Source organism: Cygnus olor, chromosome 6 (genome assembly GCF_009769625.2).
Source record: "Cygnus olor isolate bCygOlo1 chromosome 6, bCygOlo1.pri.v2, whole genome shotgun sequence".
Taxonomy (NCBI): Eukaryota; Metazoa; Chordata; class Aves; order Anseriformes; family Anatidae; genus Cygnus; species Cygnus olor.
Window position 1 is genome coordinate 21,249,657 of NC_049174.1, and position 22,882 is coordinate 21,272,538.

Here is a 22,882-nt window from a genome sequence, read left to right on the forward strand (position 1 = left end):
TATTGCTATGCAATCACAAAGGCAGTAAATTATTTAATATTGTCTTTAGAAGGACCTGTCAGAATCTGAAATCTAAACAGTAAGGCATAAGTCAGCAATAAATTCACAATAATATAAAACTGCAAACGCTCCTCGCTGAATCACGTAAATAAGGGCTCCTGTAGCGTGAAGATGACAGCCGGTATCCAACTGCTTTATGTTCCTGAAAGTGCCTGAGACTGGGCCCACTTCACTCAAATTGTGGACAGATTTCCCTAATATCAACCAACCTCACACCACACACAGGTGAAAGCTGTGTTTCTTTCAGGGTAGATAAAGTAAATGGATCTGAAGAGCTATGCTTAGGATCCCTGCGAACATTGTGAAGTAAAGGATATTTAGTCATGAAGATAAACAGAAACCATCTCTGAAGGTCTCTGTTTTTTAATCCATTTTCTATCTTAAGCACATGATAGCTGCAATTTTTAGTGAGTTGTCTTCAACTAGTGAGGTACGCTGCCGGGCTAGCCTGAACCACGCTTCACAGGATAAACACCACAAAGGTAAAATACCGAAACAAATCAGCAGCCAGGAGCAGGCGTACAGGACGGGCAGCCCCCTCCTTGCAGCCAGGCTTTAGAGCAGGGTTTCAGAGCCCGCAGCTCTTTGAGCTTGCTGTCCTCTGACAAAAGCAGCACAGAAGCAGTCCGGGAGCCACCACCGCGCCGCCTCAGCACCTGAGCTCACGTACCTTTATTTATTCGCCCCAACGCCTGCCAGAGTAACAACGCGAAAACGCTCCGGCTCCTCACAACGTTACGCCTCCCGCACACGCGATTCCAAGGTACCAGTCTCCAGCCGCCGCACTGACGAGACAAAGGCGGCCAACTCGGACTTCGCAGCCGTTCGGGGCGGCGCTCGGCGCACAGCGGCACGGAGCGGTGCCAGAGCCGCCGGGCACGGCACAGCACGACCCGGTTCGGCTCGGCTCCTCCAGCCCGCTCCCCCCGCCGCCTGCCCTCGCCCCGCCCCGCCCCGCCGCGCCGCGCCTCGCCTCACCTCACGCCGGTGCCGCCGCCGCCGCCGCCGGCCGTCGGGCTCCAGCCGTTGGGCTCGCACCGCTTCGCGCCTCCTCCACGCGCCGTCGTGGCGGTGCTGTTGGGCTCGAGCCGCCGCTGCCAGGGCCGCCCCCGGACGTGCCGCACGCACCTCCCCTCAGCCTGGCCCCGCCCGCCTCCCCTGCGCCTCCTCACCTGCTCCGGGCGGCTGCAAGGGGGTGCCGAGGCCCCGCTGCCCGCCCGCCTCAACGCCGTGCCCGAACCGGGAGGGCTGAGGAGCAGCGGCATGGCAGAGGGACCAGCCTCTGGATAAGGGGGAGCTCGAGCAAAAAAGCACGCCTGTCTGCTCCGAGCGCGCTGTTAGTGTTGGCGCTAGGCTCCTGGTGCGTACAAATCGCTGCAGGAAGCGTGGATCGGTTCTTGAATGGTATCCTCTATACAAACGTGTGTATCTGCTTATTTTTCACAGCTCTCCTGCCACAAAACCAACGAACCGGTCGTAACTTTGGTAATTCGGTGATGGGATTTCAGACTCTCATCTCTTCCTTTCTTAGACCCTACCCTGAGCACTGATGTTTTCCAGGCAGAGGGGAAAATCGAATTGCAACACTGCGGCCTAACAGTTCGCTACAGTAGCGCTGTAACACTGATGTGTGGAATTAAAAATCTCAACAAACCATTAGTGATTGAAAACTGTAAGAGAAGAGATGAAGGAAGCCGTCCTCCTGCTCCATTCGGGGCAAAGTCCATTCAGACGTTTTTGCCCTGATCTCGGGTCCACACTTGGGAGTAAGACACATCACGAATGTGATCAGGCGTGTTAGGTTGTCCTGATGTGCCACAGAGATGTACACGAGTTCAGGCTGGGATCACAAGACATAAAGGCTCTTTCTTTGTGCCCGGAGGAGCAACAAGGTTGAGATTTTGCCTAGCTTTTAATTTGTTCAAGATGGTACTTGAAATTTACAACAGAGAAAATTTCTTTTTAAAAATAGCACTCAAATGTGACTGCAACCTAAAAATTTGGCTCCCCTACTTTCAGTGTTGCACATACTATTTTTTTTTAAGTCCATGTCTTATAGGATCACAGACAACTGCGAGAGTGTAAATGAACTCTTGCTCATTTTAATACATTGAGAGGATAGTCATATCTTGTAATTAAATATATATATATATATATATATATATAATGACAATTTCTTGTCGCTCCATTTTACAGAAAACTGCTTTGTTTCTGTATAGGAAGCACAGGAAGCTTTCCTAGGAGAGAAGAAATACTTTGATACAAGGCATTTTCCCAACATACATCCAGACATCTCATAAGGGATTCGATAAAGTTGAGATTCAATTAGGAAATCTGCATGACAAGACTGACACAAGAAATACTTGTATTCTTTCCCCCAAAATGCAAATTTTTTCTCAGTTCCACTGCCACCACACTTGCAATGCCTGTTCTACACCTGTCTTCTGCATTCTCATACCAGCACTTCCACAGGTACATGCACAACACTTAGTGCATATGCCAGCTCCTTGGCAGTGAAAAGCACTGTGTATAAATTCACCATAGAAAATTAGTATTATTGCGTTTTGAAATTATAATTGCATTTGGCACCCTAAGATTTTTATATATTTTTTTTTTAAGTTATGAATTTGATGCTTTAATAAAAGTTCCAGCAAAGTTTCTGCTGGCTTCCACACCCCCATGCCTTAAAGTAAAATAATAAATTATAAATATTTTAAAAATCATGTAGAAAACAAAATTTTCCTTACAACACACACACATACACAAAGTTTGATTTCTAAAGTAAAATATCATTGAGATTATACATACTGTTCTGTAGCCTTGGTAGCCAGTTTCTTTAACATCTGATTTTCTAGTTGCCTTAGAATACCTGACATGGAAAATGGGTTTAGGTATCGTGTACATAAATGTTATCCTACTCTAGAATAGTTTTTAGTAGGATTAATAACCTGATGAGAGTAAATGCAAATCGTAATAAAGATCTTCCTCAAAGCATACAGCTTCAACATTTGACTTTTCACAATTCTATTATTGAGTTTTAGTCACTATTCCCTACTTCTAATATTTTATATATTCACATTTTATTGTCATAGCACCTCTTGAGAGTCAATAATTTTTAGTGATGAAAACAAAGACAGAACAATTGAATACAATAAAAAATGAAGTCTTTATTCTTTTGGCTCAACTGTAATGTGGTTTACTGGTCTTTATGGTAATAGCATTTTCCTGCATGCAGTTCACCGACACACAAGTCAATATTTTTTGTAAAAGGAGGAGTCAACATCAAATTTTTGCTTGTGTAAGAAACACAAAATGTCCTGATGTGATCAATTATACAAGTTTGCTATTTAATCCCTGTGGGAAAAAAAAAGAAGAAAAAAAACAATCGTGGATCCCATATTATATTTAGAACAGTTCTAGTGCAGCATGAATCAACAAGAATAAGAATAGTCTATGTAAACAAACACTGGTAAAGATTTCATGAATAAAAAGACTACCTTGAAACTTCTGATGCAGGCAGTGCTAGAATTTTAAACAAATCTTCCCCACCACATTTCAATTACAAGTTATATCTATTTGGAAGCAAGTGCATTTTGGACTCAGTTTGAAACGTATTTCACATTAAAATGTGTGCAAAAATACAGTACTAATAAAAAAGCAGAAACCTAAAGCTACCCCATTCTCTCCTTTGTTTCTTATTTTGTGAAGTTCTTGAATTAAAAAGTGCTATGGATAGAAAGTAATAAAAGTGACAGTGACATCAACCTGAAGATAATTCTCATTTCTTATTTTATGTACAAAACGCTGAAAAATAAAATAAAATGATATTTTTACAATATTTATATTTTCTTAGAAAATTCTATCCATGTATTTTCAACAGATTGAGCAGTTTGCAACAAATCCTGTACAGTCTGACTATACACCGTACAGTATTCACTTAAAATTTTAGAATGCAAAGCAAGAAGCTCTTCAATAGCTGCAAACTATTGCTTGATGTCATGAAAGAATGATGACTGATTGAACAATTTGTTTCACTTAACCACTGAGATATGGCTTCCCATATTAGACTTTTAACAGTGGAAGGAGTAAAATTACAGCAGCAAAGGCAAGATAAACATGCATCAGTGATAGCTTCCAAACTATCTATAATGGTACAGAATACTTTATATTAGCTGTTAAAAGCTTGCAAACTACACTTATTGTGGTACATATTTGATGCAATAAATATTGTGCACAGGTCATTATTTGTTTGCTCAAACATGCACCACAGGATAAAATAACTATTTACATAGACGGTACTTTTTTAATCAACACATACGATGTCAACCTTGCTGAGAGCAGAAGATGGCTAAACGATACTGCAGGGTGAAGCAGAACAACTTCATAATCCTTAAGTTTTGTGGTGTTTTTTTTTTTGTTTGATTGTTTGTTTTGGTAAATTAAATTTCCCAAGTTCAGGTAAGCTGTTTTCCACAGAAGAATACTTAAAAATGGACTTCATGTCCCTCTCTCAATTTTTTATGCAGAGTTCATTCAACTACAGTTAAATGACTTATGAAAAAATAAAACATCTGTTCTATTATTGTAGACTCTATGGGACTTTACAGGCACATTAAAATTTGTCTGCATGAGATACTAGATGGATACTGTTATTAAGCACCTCAAAATATAGAGCCACCCTGAAACATGGAAGTAGTCAGACTCTGCTGCTTTGTGCGACGTCATGTTTTTCCATGCATGAACTACAAGTGCAGCATGCCTTCATGCAAATCACTTCTGTCTGTACATTATAGAGAATCCGAGAGTAGAACACCTGGTTCTCATAACCCCTTCCCCAACATAAAACCCATTTACAAAAATAGTCACATATAATAGTAAACAACCTGTGAATTAAAAAATGATAAGTTCACCAACACTGATTTTTGTAAAAATATGGCAAATGTGGCTGTTGAAATGCAAACAGTGGATACAATTTTTATACTGTTTCATGTTAAACACAGAGATTCATAGGTTTGCACCTTTTTTTTTTTAACCGATCCCTACAGTCTGATTGGCCATTTTATCTTCTCTTCAGCAGTGTCAGCTGGTAATAAAAACAACAACCTCCTGTCAAGATGTTACCCTGTTTTACAGAGTTGCAGTTTGATGACGAGGGGTCACTGTCTTGTTATAGGCACTGACCTTTTATATATATATATATAATTATATATATATTTATATATGTAAAAACTGTCAGTTTGGCATGTACCTCCTACAGGAGTCCTGTTGACACAAATACATACTTTCTCAGGCTGTAAACAGTTTATCACAGAATTCTGTTACTTTTTACTTTCCCTGCTGTCTTTACCTTTATCTTCTTTTTCTGATTTGTCTTTTTCATATTTATCCTTGTCTGGCTTTGTTACACTGTCATAGGATGGTGGGGAGGTTGTGGACGGGGTCATATCTGTTTTCTCTGGAGTGGAGTTCTCATTTAGTTTATCCATAATCATATCTTCTTTTGTGGGCAGATCATCTTCATCTTTACCTTTATCCTGATTAAATATACATGAAACTTTTTTGACTTTTTGCCTTAAAAGGTGACGCCTGAAAGCACGTTGAATAACAACAGCAGATACCTCCTCCTGTTTCCGTTTTAATGTGGTTGTGATTGGTTCATAGGAGACTTTAGAAGGATTGGCTGCCATAAAACGATCTTCCATTTGTATTCTGAGGGCATCCATCTCCCCACTTTCCCCCAGGACACGCTTTGTGAAAGCAAACAAGATGTCAAGGCAGTGAATTCTGTCTCCGCTTACCATGGGCAGATCCATTGCAATAAGCTGGACTTTGTTTGGTTTTGCTATGAGAAGAGGAGGATCTAACGAAGCTGCAAAATCTGATAGTTTACTGAACTCTATGAATTGTGTTGCATCTGGATCAAACTTCTCCCAGACTTCATAGAACATCTCAAAGTCATCCTCGCTCAGAGGCTCAGCACTTTCCTCAGTAGCAACACTGAAGTTCTCCAGAATCACAGCAATGTACATGTTCACCACTACCAGAAAGGATATGATGATGTAGCTGACAAAGAAGAAAATCCCAACGGAAGGGTTGCCGCAGTCGCCTTTAACAGAGCTCCCCGGATGATCTTTATGAGGGTCACAGTCCGGCTCCCCACTGTTCAGAATTGGGGCTAACAAACCATCCCAGCCAGCAGATGTGGTGATTTGAAATAGGCAGATCATGCTGTTGCCAAATGTTTCAAAGTTGAACATATCATCAATCCCAACTTCCCTCTTAACGTAGGCAAAGTTGGACATGCCAAATATCGCATAGATAAACATGACCAGGAACAGCAGCAGACCAATGTTGAACAAAGCAGGAAGAGACATCATCAAAGCAAAGAGCAGAGTGCGGATTCCCTTAGCGCCTTTAATGAGACGCAGGATTCGACCTATTCTGGCAAGTCGGATGACTCGGAACAAAGTGGGGGACACAAAATATTTCTCAATCATCTCAGCTAAGAACATACCTGTTGAAAAACAAGTTAAATTAGTAAATAATATTATTACATTTAATACCTTAAAACCTTAGCTGCTGCTAAAGGTTTATCCTACAAACATTGTAGAATGTTAAGATGAATAGGAAAATTGCAGAGTCTTCAGAAATTCAGCTTCTGGCCAATCAGTTGTTTTTGCAAAACCTTTAGCATCCATTATGCTGGTGAAATCCATAAATCCCAACAGAAAATCTGAAGTAATTTGCAGGATAAGGAAGAACTGTGTCAATGACATTTCTAAGCATTAACTGTATAAATGCATACGCAAACAGACACAAAATGGCAATCTTTTTTAGGACAAACTGGTAACTATTGTATGTAGAGTTACAAATGGTGAGATCAGAATAGCTTTCTGTTTAACAAAAATAATGCCAGTTAATATGAAAGATCATATTTATAGCAGTATTCAAATGATGTAATCAAGTTATGGTATTCAAATAAAGTAAGTTCAAAGAGAACTGTAACTTAGTCACATTTGAAATAATGTGATCACTAGTAATAATGACACAGCAATTCCAAACATATATAAGCTGATAATATAAGGGCTTCCTAGAACCCATTGAAGAGCATTATATCATGGGCCTCAGTGAAGCAGGAAAATAATAAATATATTCTATTTCCATACAAAATGATAAAATGACAAAGTTCTGACAATTAAAATAGAACAACTTTTGCTGAAGTTCTTTCAGGCTTTCTGCTCTAGAAAAAGAAAAGGTTAGTAGAACCATATATTTATTACAATGTCGGCTTCAGTTCTGCTTCTTCATTTGCTCACATTAGCTCTGGTGTAAAACCTCTCAGGATCAAATGAAACTCTGCAGGAAACTCAGGATTTTACATTGCTGTCTGAGTTGCTTGCATGCTAGCCTACCAAGAGTCCCACACAGATTTCACTTTTGGATTGAAGGAATCTGTTTTCTCCTGGAACTGCCACTGTTATTTTGTATCAGAATTGCCTTTCATTTATTGATTTCTTTCCATGCTGAGGAATTCCTACTGAATTCAGCATAAGGGTCTAATTTCAACCAATGTAAAAGTAAGATTGTATGAAACACACGGATAAAAATTTCTTATTTTAATGTTCAGTTATTTTTTGGGTAGTAAGATATCAGAAGACAGAAAAACAGGAGTCAGAGTTTCTAATCACAATGATGAACCCAAATGCAAACAGACTTTACGTTCCAAAATTAATTTTCAGTTTCCCCAGAATTAGCCATTTCATGAAAATTAATTGTTCTTACCTACTATGGAGAGAATGACAACCACGAAATCAAAAATATTCCAGCCTATAGTAAAGTAGTAATGGCGAAGTGAAATCAATTTCAGGACACATTCTCCAGTGAAAAGTACGATAAACACCAGGTTAATCCAATATAAAATGTTTTCCATGTCTTCACTCTGATCATCTGTTTCTACCATCATTGTGACCATGTTAAGGCAGATAAGTATCATGATACTGATATCAAATGCTTGTTTTGTTACAAAATCAAAGACCATGCCTTGGAATTTGTTCTGGAGGAAAAAAATAAGATTCACTATGATAAGCATTGGGTAAAATTTCTTTTTTCAATTGCTATAGATTAACTAAATCTAGTATGAAGGGGATTTTTTGTCTTCTATGAAGTCTTCAACTTGTATGAATTTTCCAGTTTGTACATGTAAACACAAATCAAATAGAAATGCAATTACTATGTTTATAAGCATTAAAGGGAAGATTTCAAAATATGCATGGTGCATTTCTTAAAATTGCAAAGGTGACTTTGCCATCTCAAACCAGCTCACTGTAAGCTTCGGTCACACAGACTACTGATTGAATGCTTAACTTGACAAAATTTGAAAAAAACAAAGGGAAGGTGGTATGGTAAAGAGGCTGAGAGTTAATAGTGCTTCAATTGTCAGAAAACTTCGTGAAACTTACAGAGTTTTCAAGCATAGAGTTCAGTGCTCTTCATGCCACCAAAATAACCTTTAAAACAATGTCTTGCATTTTTCAGCTATGGAGAACTTACTGATAGCTGAGTGGGCCACTTAGCAGGTTCCACAATCCAAAGTGGAACTGCGGAGCTGGCATCACTGCCCCAGACGAACCCTGCTCAGTAGCACCAGGGGAGAGCAGGAGGACAAACCATTGTATGGATTGTGCAACAGGAATGTGAGAGGCAAAAGGATTTTTTTTTCAGGCAATGATATGGTAACTTGCCCCCAGTTTCAGAGTCTTACTTGATGACTGAAAAAGCTTGTGCCCTAAGGCACATAGCTTGACAAATACACTGTCACGGTTGATTGTTTTAGTCAAATCAGTATTTTGAAAAAAATGCCACATAAAATGTCATTGCCACCAGCAGAGAGAAAATGAGGGGGAAAAAAGGAAAGAGAAGAGAGAGTCCTTCATGTTTAGAATGCAAAAGACAAATAATTTGTATTTCAGATGAATAAGCCTTTTCTTATATCACTTGTATTTTTAGCTTACAACTTAATTCAGCCTAAGGCATAACTGAAACATTTTTTAAATAGATGTAAAAAGACAAGATTTTTATTCTTACTGCTGGTCGTGGTATAGGCTTTTGTGGTTTCTTTGAACCCAACTTTTTCATTGCATTGTAGTATTTCTTCTGTTCTTCTGTCATAAAAATATCTTGACCTCCAAAGTAAAGCAAAGAGAGAAAAACTGGTTACAATCACATATTTCCATTGGTTACTTATAAACAGGAATACAGAATAGTAATAATCACTCTTGTTCACATTCTCATCTGTGTGAAAAATTAGGGCAGACATGGAAATCCTGTTCTATCAGTTTATATCAATTATAAGTATATGGGTAACAAAATAAATGTTTTACATATTCCACTCTCGATATTTAGGATATTTTTTGAAAGGCTCTTGAACTTCAAATGTTTATGGTAGATATCTGATTTCCACTGGGGAGTTACAGAGGATGGGAGCCTTCAGGAAGGAGAGGTGCTTTTTCTCTGAATTCCTAAATTTCATCAGACACAAGCTAATAAAACATTCCAATCCCCTTCTCTTGCTTCTCCTCTCAGGCAAATTTTGGCAAAATTTCAGAGTTGACATCTGTGATACCAAAGGAAAATAAGCAGTTGGTCATATAACCATATTTCACAACCTCTTCCTCTCCCTACACTGAGGCAGGACTTGAAGCAGGAGATCCTAGAACCGCTACATGGAATTAGCAGGGAAAAAAAAAAAAAAAGCAGATTTCTCTCCATCTCAACCAATTTCATCACGTGTTCAACAGCACTTCAACCAGTCAATAACATTTTGTCTTCCAGTTACTTTAGTTAAGTTCAACTGCTGAAACACTGATACCTTTTGAGGCAGTGTTGATAAAATATGAAGACTAAAGAGCGTACAAATAAAGATACTACAATATTAGCTCTGAGACATGACAATAATGTAGCTAAGAGTTTTTATAGCTATGTTTAGCTATTTCAATGTTTAGCCTTCTTATGATCTTGTAGGACTCCAGACCCATATCTACATCTTTACACAGATGACATTGAGTATTTCACTAACTGTGGACAGACTTGTGGTGTCACTTGTCTGTCAAAACACTCATCAAGTGAAATTGTACTGCTTTAATAATTTAATGTATTTAATATGCAAAGCACGTTAATTTATCATAAAACAGAAGAAAAAAAAAAGGAGAAAGTCATTGTGAGTGGACCAAAAAGATGGATTTTTTGGCTTTCATTTCTGAATAATGATGAAGTACTTATCTTCTTTTTCTGCTGGTTGAAATTGTCTATGATGACACCAATGAAAAGGTTCAAGGTAAAGAATGATCCAAAGATGATAAAGATGACAAAGTAAAGATACATGTACAGGTTATCTTCATATTTAGGCTGATCCAAAACCTGCAAAAAGGCATAGACACTAAGCCTTAGTTTAACTGTGGACACAGAACCATATAGCTGCTTAAAAGAATGTAGGGCTCTGCCACTCTGATCTTTGCTTCTTATGGTCAAGTTCCCATGTAGCCATCCCACTGATCTGGAATTTATGACATAACATTCTTGACAAAGGACTTTGCTATTGAACTTGCTATTTCATTTTTTAGAATAAATACACTTCATTTTTTGAACAAATATTGAAGCCACAATTGGTTTAATTTAATATACCACTCTCTGTCTCAGTCTATAGATAACCAGAAACACCAGTGCTACCAACACTTAGTAAGCTGTCCTGGATTTCAGTATTTGTAGCATGAACTGTAATTTTTGAAAAACTTCTTTTATTGTTTTATTACTCACTGCTTTGTCTGAGTTTCCCTGCAACCTATCCTTGTTTTTACCAGAGTTTTAACTCAAAGGATACATTGGTCAGGTTACAGCACATGTTCTTTGTAGCTTAATGGGCCTAAGTAGGCTAAAGAGAAGCATCCAAACAATGTTTAAAGTGTATTTTCTTGGTACAGCTATGCACATTTATTATACTACACCAGGCCTCCTGCTGTGACTATAGCTTACAAAAAAGTTGGGGCTTTACCAGTATAGTTTATTCAGTTGTCTACTTAGAGCTAGAGCACAACTAGCACCAAGAGTGCAAGGGAAGACAAAAGGATACGAAAATGCACCCGTCAAATTAAGAATAGGAACTGTGTCCTGAGGAAAGGAGCCAGGCTGTCTGCTGAGCATAGTGAATGTCTCAACTTCAATAAAATAAAATAAAAATAAAATAAAATAAAATAAAATAAATAAAAAATCAGAGGTACAAACCATCATCTCTAAACTGTGTATCAGTACCTGTCTCCAAATTTAAGTAATACCTCAATATACATATAATGAGAGGAGGAAAAAGCATTTCATGGCAATAATTCAGTCTGCTGTACAACTTGAGGAATTTTGGTCCAACTGTACCATAGAGAACAAGGAATCATTTAGGACTGCTCCTCTGCTTTCTTCATGTCTTGTATTTTTCTTATGGTTTCCATTTTCACTAACTATAAAACTGTAATAACTCCTTGTTCTCTCATTTTTACTGTTATTTATGAAAGATGTTAAAATTATGTTCTTAACTCTTAGAGCTCACACAGTCAAAACAGATGGAGTTACGGGAGTATACTCACATTGCGAGAATCCACAGCTGCATACATGATATCCATCCATCCTTTAAATGTAGCCTATAAACAGAACACTGGTGTTTATCGCACACTTATCCAGGAAAATGAGTTGTCAGAAACATTTAAGAGCTGAGGACTAAGTATCTTAAACATCATATCTAAGTATCATAAAAATCAGCACATTGTAATATTAATAGGCATATTTTGCCTTATATTTTATGTTTTATTCATATATGAGGATCACAAGCAACTTCTAATATCTGACTCTAAAGGACAAAACATCTATTAAATTAAGAACTTTAAGTTCTTATGAGTAATGCCCAAAATAAAAGTTAGTTTCTGTCTATGAGAAAAGAAAGTGTACTTGATATAGATTCAACACAGCTAGTGTGAATTAGATTTGAATTGCTTACATTTTTTGTGATAGTCAGTATAGCCTCTATACTTTGTATTGTTTCTGTGGAGTCGTAGATTTATCCACACTTAGAGCTATTACCAGCTTTTGGCTCTAACGCATAACACTTTTCAACAGTCGCAGTGATACTCCACAGTTTTTGAGCAAGAGTTCAAGTTTATTTACCTTTATAACTCACAGGAATTAACTGCACTCTGGTCCAGGAATTTCTAATTTCTCCATGCCCATGACAACAGATTTGTCACAATTAACTAACACTAATTAGAAATGATACATACATGAAGAACTAGCTTATCATTTATGAGCAAATACCTCCTTAAAATACACAGTCTTGTGGAAGTTAGCACAGGTGATCCCAACTCAAAAGGACATATCATAGCCCTAAAAGTCACAAAGATAAGGGAAATATCTCCAGTTTGAATTCTCAGGACTCTTAGAATCACTGGCAAAGAAAGAAAAAGTATCTTGGATGTGGGAAGCATGTTTGCACATAGTGGTTTTAAGCGAGAATCTTGTGAAATATATTAAGGAATTGACTAATATACAAGTTAAATTCTAGAAGAGTTTTGTAAACTGGAATATAAATACCAATAAAAATATGGAATCTCCCAAAGTAAAAGATTTGATCTCAGCTGTGGGAATTCTGGAAGCACCAAACCTCCCCAGGTGCCCCAGAAAGTTCATCTCTTTTGAAATAAACTCTTAAATTGAGCTCTTTCCAGCTTCACAGGAATCCCATACTGTTGATATTCACCTGCTTGATTTCTTTCCAGAGTTCATTTTTGCTTTTTATTTGGCTTATTGGTACATTATTTTGACTGCTTATTTTTCACAATTTTCCTGCTTACCAAACTTGACTTCCAACAAGTAGAAGCATAAAAATATACTATAATCAGCTGAACTGAGATGCAAGACTGATATATATTTGAAGAAAGGTTAAAAAATGCACCTTATATATTTTAAACATCCATTTCTGCATACACATGTCCCTTAGACATATATATATATACCCCAAAATATATGTATATATTTTTAAAACACATACTCCACAGTTTATGTAAGGATTTTTATAAGAATCCCAAACAAAGAAGCGAGGAAAAAGATTTCTAAATGAAAGAAACAGAAGTAACTTTGACTGCTACAAGTAAACAACAGATATAAAAAGAGAAAAAAAGAGGAAGAGGAAGAGGAAGAGGAAGAGGAAGAGGAAGAGGAAGAGGAAGAGGAAGAGAAGGAGAAGGAGAACGAGAACGAGAAGAACAAGAAGGAGAACAAGAAGGAGAACGAGAAGGAGAAATTAAGGAGCGGTGTCTTACCACTTGAAGCAGAGAAAGATAACCAAGGCCTACATTATCAAAGTTAACCTTCACATTCTTCCATCTGGCAGTTTCATTGTTTTTTATGAGTTCTTCACATTGGCTGTAATTGTTGATTTGGCTGATATCAAATCTCTCATCAGTCGTAGTGTTAACACAGTAATAAAATTTTCCAGCAAATAGATTTACTCCCATGATACTGAAGATCAGCCAGAATATAAGGCAAACAAGAAGCACATTCATAATGGATGGAATGGCTCCTAAGAGGGCATTCACAACCACCTAGTGTACAAATGAAACAAAAGAGACAGTATAAGAACACAAGCACCACTATCTTCATCAGACTTCCTTAAATGTAACACCTTGTTATAATTCTGTATTAAACTGTATTATACTTTTTGGATTGTAACAAGTAAGAAGAAAGATAAAATGTCAACATAATTAGAGGAAAAAACATAGTAGTACTAGGAAAAGCTGTAGCAAATGGTAGCTTGAAATAATGGAAAGAAGAACAGATAAAATGGAACTCTAAAAAATAAGAGCATTAAATATTTTTAAAATATTTACTTAATGTATGTCTGCAGAACAGTAGCTGTAATATTTCTGATGACTGCATCAAGCACAAAAATCTTTTTTGCTATTAAGTGTTTACTGGATAAACATTCCAAATCAATATTATTGAGCAATTTTTTAGTTGAAAGTAATTAGAGACTTCTTTTAAATAAAACTATGGGATGTCTCCATGTTCATTTGGATGGCTATATATAAAAGCAGAAAACCAGACGTGTTCAAAGCAGGAAAATAGCTGACTATATGAACACAGAAAAGCTGGTAGTGTTCATGTAAGCAGCAATTAAGACTTGAAGAAGGGGGAGACTTAATTTAATTTCCCAATGAATTTTGGGAAAAATAAAGCTTCAGGAAAGAAAAGTATGAAAAAGAGTTAATGTATGATGACGAATGACAATTAAAAGCATGCCAAAATCAAAAAGAAAAAAAAAAGTTAGGTAGAAAGTAGGTCCATTATGAATGAGAATGATTTATTTAATGATGAAATTGATGAACTCCTAAATTAGTTAATTCTTATTTTGAATCTGTTTGTACGTAAGTAATAATATAAATTATATAAATTCAATAACTATAGAACACCTCTGCCCATTTTTCCAAAACAACTGAACCATCTCCATAGAATCTAATGATGATTTTGTTTTAAAAAATTCACTTATATGATATAGGTACTCCAACAGATCTAGCATACTACACTGTTTCTATTTGTAAAATATTTTGGCATTATGTTTATATTTACATTTCATGGATTCCATAGAATCAATTACTTGAAAAACTGTTCATCTAAGTAGATCACTTTTCATTCATTGTCATTTTACATGACAGAAAATAAAACCTTTGAAGACTACAGTAGGTATACACCATCATGTATACCATATAGTAAACAAGCTGAAGGAAAGGAGAAATACTTGCACTTTCAGGTCTCCATTCCTGTCAAAATAATATATCTTTGGGGTGATACATACTTCGGACAACATTAGAGATCCCACTTCAATGTATTTTTTGTTTTATTAAATTTAAAAGCTGGAACAAATTAGGTTCTATATAAATTATTCTATAACTGCATAGAATGGTGGATGAACTCTCCCATGCTTCAAGCTGACCTGCGTGTTGTGCTTTTTTTTTTTTTTGCCACATACCTTAATCACATACTGTAATAAACACTGTTTCTAACAGAAAAATCTATTAGTTAAGAAAATACTCTTATTTAAAGGTATCTCAATTCTTCTAATAAAAATATAACTAGATTCCTTAGCTGTAATAATATTATTCAATCATTGAGATATGAAGTTATTGAAGTGAAGATATTTGTCTTCTAGTTTTCAGTCTTATTACACCTGAGAATTCTGTTCCTCTTTCTACTGCAGCTGCAGGTTGTTATGTTATTCTTTCTATAATTGCTGAATTTCTACAGTTGATTTACTTTCCCTGGTTTTAGTGTGCATCCCAAAGCTATAGCAGGATCAGCTTGAAACGTGAATCATTTGAAAATACTAAAAATGTAATGTTGAGCATCATGGAAAACACCAATTGGTCACCTCCTGGCTTCCATTGGAAGTAGGGGTAGTACAAGAAAACAATGCATGTGAAAGAAGGGAAAGCATTAGAGAGAGATTAAACAGTGTCCTTTACTTGTTAAAAAGAAAAAGGTTGTATGTGCCTATCACTACATGGCAGTAAGTAATAACACTTGGGGCACGGCATAGCCAGATCATGTCTTAGCATAATTCTTAATTATATATCCACAAACTAGTTTCATGAAGTCTCATGTGCAAATTAAAGTTTACTTCCTTTAGCAATAGTTATGTAAGGAAGATATAGGAGAAACACGACATGTTTTCCACTGGGGGAATGCTTTCTATTAATTATTAGTTTGGGTAGGTACAACAAACCCTGATCCTAGGGTATCCAACAGTATGGAGGATTAAAAATTTAGATAGGTAGAATGGAATTTATTGCATTGCAAAGAAATACAAGGGTCACTGGAAGTAATTCTAAGTACCCATGCAAATATGTACACCATACTATATTGTCATATTTTCACTTCATGGATAACAAATACCAAGGAAACTACGTTTTTTTTTTTTAATTACGAAACTTCAATTTCCATATATCAGACCTTAAAATCTTATCATAACTATTTTTTTCACCAACTTTAGCTACTGTATCTTTAGACATTAAGTCTGAAATTTCTTTAAAAAAACAAAAGATGTCTATATCCATAGAAATGTTATTCCAGTGGTTAATTGCCTAACAAAGATATCTCATTTTTATTCTGAAGTTATCTAATTTCATATACTACTTCTTCTTATGTCTTTTGCTAAGGTCATAAATCTCCTCATTATCTGTATGATTTACAGAGACATACAGTTAGCAGATCAGGATTAAAACAGTAGGTAAAGTTTACATCAACATGGAAGTTACAGGATTGAAAATTACCCATAAACCTTCATGAGAAAAAGTAATTTTTTTTCTACCTTACTGCATTAAATTGCCACTTAAGAAATTTACTGCACAAAGTTTTGTTTTCATTTTTTTTTCCTAATTATTCTCATTAAAAAGTAACAGCTAGTGTGCTTTTAGCAAGATATTGATGATGTTTTAGACAGGCCTTATATTTGATATAAGCATTCCAAATTTTGATATTTGTCTCAGCATAGTTCTGAAGGTTTTTTTTTTTTGTTTGTTTGTTTGTTTTTTTCTTTTAAGTGAGAAGAGGTGTCCTTTTTAGCCAATTTAAACACAGGAGACAATGAATTATAAAAGCTTTGCTTTCTCTGCAACTGTGAAAATACTTGTTTTTTCTTCAGATCAGAAGAGAAAAAAATACATGTAGTCACTTAGAACCCAGACATTCTAACTTATTCAAAAAATGCTGTAGGAAAAATATGTTATGTTGAGGAAACTATGAGAATTCATATTCTGATGAAGGGCTCTCTTTCCACACATATATAGCATCATATGGTCTTCAGAAGTTCACCAAATTGTGGTTGATTTATAAATTTACTAATAAGCTTGTAAACTGGGGTGTCAAAGATCAGTGGTTGCAGTAGGGAGCTCACACAAGGATCTCTTTTAATTACAGCTACAGTTTATTTTTTCAGCTCATGTGCATTTGCTAATTAGACTAATAGCAATATGTCCCAAGTAGACAGATGGGCCCTGAAGGTACAAGTCACAAATATCTTCTGGCAGGAGCTAGAAATGTCTTCTACAGTAGTTGTTGACTACTGCCCATAAGAGAAACATTTCTAGAGCTTTCATGTCATAGCAGAATATGTAAGGTTTTTGTTCATTTCAGTGCACTAAAGAAGTGATTTAAACTAATCAATCTGACTTTCCACTGAAATAGAGAGCCCAGCTGGGCAAATCAGGGTCTCAGCTGTGGTAACTGATACAGTGATAACAGCTGTGGACAGTAACTTCTCAAATATATCCAACTCTCAGCAACAAAAAGTCTTCTCATTTGTTTTCAGGCTTCTTAGTGCTCTGTAGATTACAATCAACATTTTTAATTCAACATAGAAAGCAATAAGCAACCAGTTTAAGCCAGAAATCATAAAAACAAAACACTAGCACTTTCTTTGAAATACACAATAAATGTGTCAAATGAATGCAAGTTTAATTTGAATGAGAGAAGACACTTATCACGGCCAATTTTCTTAACATATCAATTCATTAAAAATAAATAGATTTGTAACAGAAATTGCCAATTAATATTTATATAAGAGTATGCTAAAAGATTTTTGATGGACAATGGATGATATTCTATAGTTGTATGAAATACACATATGCATACATGTGTGTGTGTATGTGCACACACTTTTATGAGGAAGTATTGTGTTATTTTAAACTGTTTTGACTATAACACGACTTAATCATATGGGATAAATTCAGTCTTGTGGTAAAATCCCATAGATCCATGCAGTTGATAAATCTTTGGGACCTTCAGGAAAATATGAAATTGGCTTAAAGGCCAGTGGATCTAAATAAACTTAACAATGTGTGCAATAACACATGAATTCATATAAGCAGATGAAGCCTTTTGCTTATATGTTAGTGATAAATGTAAAATATATAAGATGATAGTGTAGCATTTCTGCATGGATTTGTCATTGATTTTTCTGCATGCATTGTTTTTGTGTATGCATGCATTATTTCAAATTCTTTCATTTTTTCTTACCCTCATCCCTTCAAATCGCGACAAGGCTCTTAGAGGTCTCAAAGCTCTTAGTGTCCTAAGGGATTTAATCGCACCAAGTTCTGAGTAGCCCAAGGCATTAGCTGTTAAGCTAACCAAAGAGACCTACGCAAAAACAGAAAGGCAATAGTGCTCATTCATCTTGTATATCCTTTGATACATATGGTGGGGATGATGTGTGCCCTGAACTTCCCAAGAAGATTCAAGGGTGGACCTCTTTCTCCAGGAATTCCTCTATAATGCAAAAAGATTTTTGAAGTCAGACAAAGTAGAATAAAAGTGTATTCTAGGTACCTGTTGATGAAATCATGTTGGCAGAATGGTATAAAAATGCCTTCTAAAATCACATAAACCAGTCAACATTTGGTGGTATTTAAAGAAAACTGAAGTCACATGCAAAAAGAAAACTCCCAGAAGCTGGGTGAATTGGAATGCTCAATTTAGGACAGGACTTCCCATGGTATCTTCAGAACTTGAAAATGTAAAAGCTCTCAAAAACCACACTCAGACCTTGCCTTTGGTCAAATGTAACTTTCTAGTGTCCATAAAATCTTATTCAACAGCCATAGCTACCAGTGCTGTTCAGATTTAACCAGACCAATCAAAACTGATAACCAACTGTTAGACAATGGTAGGAGCTTCATTGTTAGGCATATCCACACTTCATTACATTCCCTGTGACTCCTTTAACCACTTCATGAATTCTGGCTTGTATAACGCTGGTCTGGTCTGCAGGCAGATGAGTAAATAAAATAGAAAAGCTGTAAAATAAATAATACAATTATCTTTCATCAATAATCCTTAGAAATGCATTTATAGTAGACCATTGGGAAGAGATGGCCCTAGTAAAGAAAATTAACAACTTTTATTACTCTCTGTTTAATGTCCTTCTCTTCCAGCCTTCCTGTTCTCTCATTTCTTTCATTTCCAAATTTAATCTCTTTGCTTGGTTATTTGAGTCCTCTGACTAAACACTTAAAAAAATACTTCAGAAATTACTACTTTTTTACATGCAAGCAACTGCACTAGAAAAAGGTTGCAAAAAAAAATCAGAAAGATATTTATAAAGTTCACAGAAGTAACTAAGCCACAAATTATCAAATAAGACTTAAATATTTGTTGATAAATACAACAAACATATAAAGACAGTGTAAAGTATTATTCACAAAGTCTCTGTAGAATTCTACTGATCAAGATCATTTACACAATCTGGTGACTGAGTCATTAAATGTTTTACAGAGGTACAGGCTCAATCACAGAATAATAATGTGGCACCTAGCCACATTTTATCATAGGATCTGCAATGCTGGTATGGATATAAAAATTAGAATTTCATCAAGCTCTGTGTAGTAAAGACGTCATGGTCTATCCATTGTAGTCTTACGGAGATATCTAGCTGTTTCCACAGGATTCTGCTGCTGATCCGAATGAGTGAAAAAGGGACTCAAGACAAACTCTTACCTTGCATTCCATGGGAATTACATATGCAGAACTGAGAGAGACCATATGTAGTCAGGCTATCGGGGATGGATGGGAAATGAATGTCTGCTGTGTGGTAAACTTCCATTTTTTGCTACCCAGTACTATCGTTTGTCACTTAGGCTTGGAATTATGACACTCCTCCTCCTTCGGACAATGTGTATCTGTTTCTTGGTAGTGCAGCCTTTTTGAAAATCTTTTGGAGTACCCTTTCCAAGGGGACTGATCTATAAGTGCCTCTTTAAGGTTGCACATGCAATGCAAGAATACTGAGTAGTAAAATGGAATTGAGTTCCTAGCAGTATTTTCCTTTCATAGTTCCCAGCAGTATTTTCCTTTCCTTTCACTGAGTAAGTGATAGGACATTTACAGTAATTGATTAGAGTGTTAGAAACCTTTAAAAAACTTGCTTTGAAATACTCAAATTCCCTATATAGTAAAAAACTAATGAGGATCAGCAGCATCCTTTCCACACAGAAAAAAATACCAAAAAAACATTTCAATAAAGCTCTACAACTTCATTAAACTGCAGAATATCAACAAACCATCTCTAGAGTAATATGTATATCTACATAATTTTCCTTTTCTAAACAGAATTATAAACTGTACCACAGTAAAAAAAAAAAAAAAAAAACAGTAAAACTCTAAACAGTTTTAAAATAGAGCTTCCATTGGATAGAACAGAAAGTTTCTCTTAAACACATAGTACTCTGATTTTTAGAGCCTGTGATACAGAATATGAAAAAGAATACATACATCAACAATCAGGAAGTCCAGCCAGCACCATGCATTAGTGAAATAGGTTTGAAAGCCATAAGCCACCCATTTTAAAAGCATTTCCAGAATGAAGATGTAAGTAAAAACTTTGTCAGCATATTCCAGCATGGTCTTGATAGTTTTACGCTGTTCTATGTATATATCTTCAAATGCCTGTGAAGAAGATTTTTGAGGATATAATTAAATGAATTCCCAATTTGCAATGAAGGATAGAGTAACCAAGAAAGTATTTGAATTGAAAAGATATCTGTGGTGATAAGCCACATATCCTTCCCTAAAGCACAACCTTCTCTTTCACTCCATAATGTAGTCTTCATAATGCTGGGTCAAAACATAATATTTATCTCTCAGCTGAGCTGCATTATGATCCACAAAAGTAACTATAATATAATTCTCCAAATCTTTTTTTCATTTATTTCAATGAATAGAAATGGCTTACTGACATAAGGATTTCCTTTGTGATAGTTACAACTTTATATCAAAATTATCAAAATTGTATTAGAGATTTAATAATGGTTGTGACACATAATTTTTGAGAAACTAGCAACTGAAACCAAAGTATACACACTAACCTGCAAAGAAATTCTGAACAGAGATTTCAAAAGAAAAGGTCTATGTTGACAGTGAATCCCTTGTGCCTTGAAAACCAAGTGTGGCAAGTGCGCTATATTTTGCTTCTGATGTGAGGAACTAATTAATTCTGTACTGACTCAGCATCCCCGATTTAGCATCAATTTGGCCAAATAACTGACAGGATCACTTTTGCACCTTATATCTTGGTTTGTCAATTCAAGTTGTTCTTGATATCTTCCTAGCTCAGCTGTGGTTTATTATAAATGTTTGTAAGTCAAAAGAAGCTAGTAAATCATATTCTATCTCTGACCAAGGAAAACAACAAAAAAATGCTAACATATAAAAAGGATATGGAGACATGTGAGTACCAGTTTGATATAACTAATTTCTTATTTCCATGAACACTACATTTTGATCACACCAAGCAATTTCCTTCATAGCCTGTGAGAAAACTTACATGTATAATACAATACATGCCAAATACTTGCTGAAATATGTTGGCATTAGAACATTTATTAACTGGATATTAAATTCTGACGTTACCTGTAGCAAGATAATTAACTGTAATTCTAAATGCTTGCTGCTTAAAATAGACACAATTGTTCCACATTGATATTACCAGAGCACCACTGCTGAGAAGAATCATGAAGACAATGAAGGTCTCAAACCAGTTGTGTTCAACAATCTTATAGCAGGTTTTCCTAAGATTCCACCAGATTTTCCCTTTCCCATCTTCTACACTGACTTGACAGCACTTGAATCTCCGCACGCAGCCTAATTGTAATAATAAATTGAGATGTCAGAATAAGGTTAATACTTATTAGGAATCACAAATGAACAAAAGTCATTTGTTTTATTTCAGTAATACAGCAATAGATGGTTGTAAATAAATATCTCTCTGAGTATTTCAGAGCTTTAGTTTCAATATTTGAAACAAAAACTTTCTAACTCCTATAATCCATATGAAGACGAAAGAGAGCACCAGAACAGTAATCTATGGCAGTATGGCAGTACCTCTGAAAGAGATACTCACAGAAAAATAAAATACCATAATAACAAAGCAGCTTTTTTATTTTGACTAAGAATAGAACCCAGTCCAAAGCAACACGATTAGGTCTAATCCCCTTAGTATATTGTAGTTCACCCACCTTCTGTGAAACAAGCCTCTGGCTCCAGAGCTTCTTCAGGTTCTACTTCTGGCTGTTCTCCTTCTGGAGGTAGTCCAATATCAACCGTGCTGCCTTCTGATGAACTAGATGCATTTAATTTCTGTGAATGAAACCCCACACATATATATATTTCAATTTTTAATTATTTTGAATAATGTTCATGTTTGAAATGCATACCAAAATCTTTTGCATGTATTCCGTGCTCTGACATTAAAAGAAGAGTATCTTATCTACAATCTATAATGCCAAATTGCTCTACTACAGGTGAGGTCACAAGATTAGAAACTATATGTGTATTTTCCCTATAGAAAATGTTTTGATATTTTCATACAAGGAATTGCTGAAGTTATTAGCCACATATAAGAATTGTGAAATTAAATTTCTGTAAATTAGGAATGAATGCCTTCTACACTTTGTACTGTTTTAGTTATTCCAATCATGTGGCTGCATTTGAGATTACACTTCATATAGCATATGTTAATACAAATCATTTTTCCAACGTCATGACCAAACCAACAGCAAGCTGCAAAGATGTATTTTCATGTCTCAGGTAAATGTTGTTCTATCAAGTCTGTAAAATCTAAAAAGTTTGAATATAAATTTTTCATTATCATTGACATGAAAACACATATTATAAGTTGTACAGGACAGTTTAAGTCTCATTATTTCTAAAAGAGCATCACATTACTTTAAGAGCAGTAGCT

General features: G+C 35.8%; 2 protein-coding genes across 12 annotated transcripts in view; both read right to left on the reverse strand.

The window, feature by feature from the left end:
- Nucleotides 1-1,233, reverse strand: part of CSRNP3 (cysteine and serine rich nuclear protein 3) — a 101,061-nt gene extending 99,828 nt beyond the window's left edge. For 4 of the 5 annotated variants that reach the window (XR_005821085.1, XM_040561698.1, XM_040561700.1 and 1 more), the window contains exon 1: nt 1,039-1,233. The gene's annotated coding sequence lies outside the window, so the exon portion shown is untranslated. Of the gene's footprint in view, nt 1-730; nt 809-841; nt 998-1,038 lie in introns of those variants that run through there. The other variant, XM_040561706.1, reaches the window with a different exon arrangement.
- A 1,585-nt stretch (nt 1,234-2,818) lies between these two features.
- Nucleotides 2,819-22,882, reverse strand: part of SCN2A (sodium voltage-gated channel alpha subunit 2) — a 78,082-nt gene continuing 58,018 nt past the window's right edge. For 5 of the 7 annotated variants that reach the window (XM_040561684.1, XM_040561680.1, XM_040561685.1 and 2 more), the window contains 10 exons: nt 22,158-22,278; nt 21,629-21,783; nt 20,416-20,589; nt 18,163-18,285; nt 13,413-13,694; nt 11,688-11,741; nt 10,339-10,476; nt 9,145-9,249; nt 7,843-8,113; nt 2,820-6,574 (listed from right to left, as the gene is read on the reverse strand). In XM_040561684.1, coding sequence (XP_040417618.1) covers nt 5,379-6,574; nt 7,843-8,113; nt 9,145-9,249; nt 10,339-10,476; nt 11,688-11,741; nt 13,413-13,694; nt 18,163-18,285; nt 20,416-20,589; nt 21,629-21,783; nt 22,158-22,278 — 2,619 coding nt within the window. In that variant the 3' untranslated portion in view covers nt 2,820-5,378. Of the gene's footprint in view, nt 6,575-7,842; nt 8,114-9,144; nt 9,250-10,338; nt 10,477-11,687; nt 11,742-13,412; nt 13,695-18,162; nt 18,286-20,415; nt 20,590-21,628; nt 21,784-22,157; nt 22,279-22,882 lie in introns of all 7 variants that reach the window. The other 2 variants (XM_040561683.1, XM_040561686.1) reach the window with 1 other exon arrangement.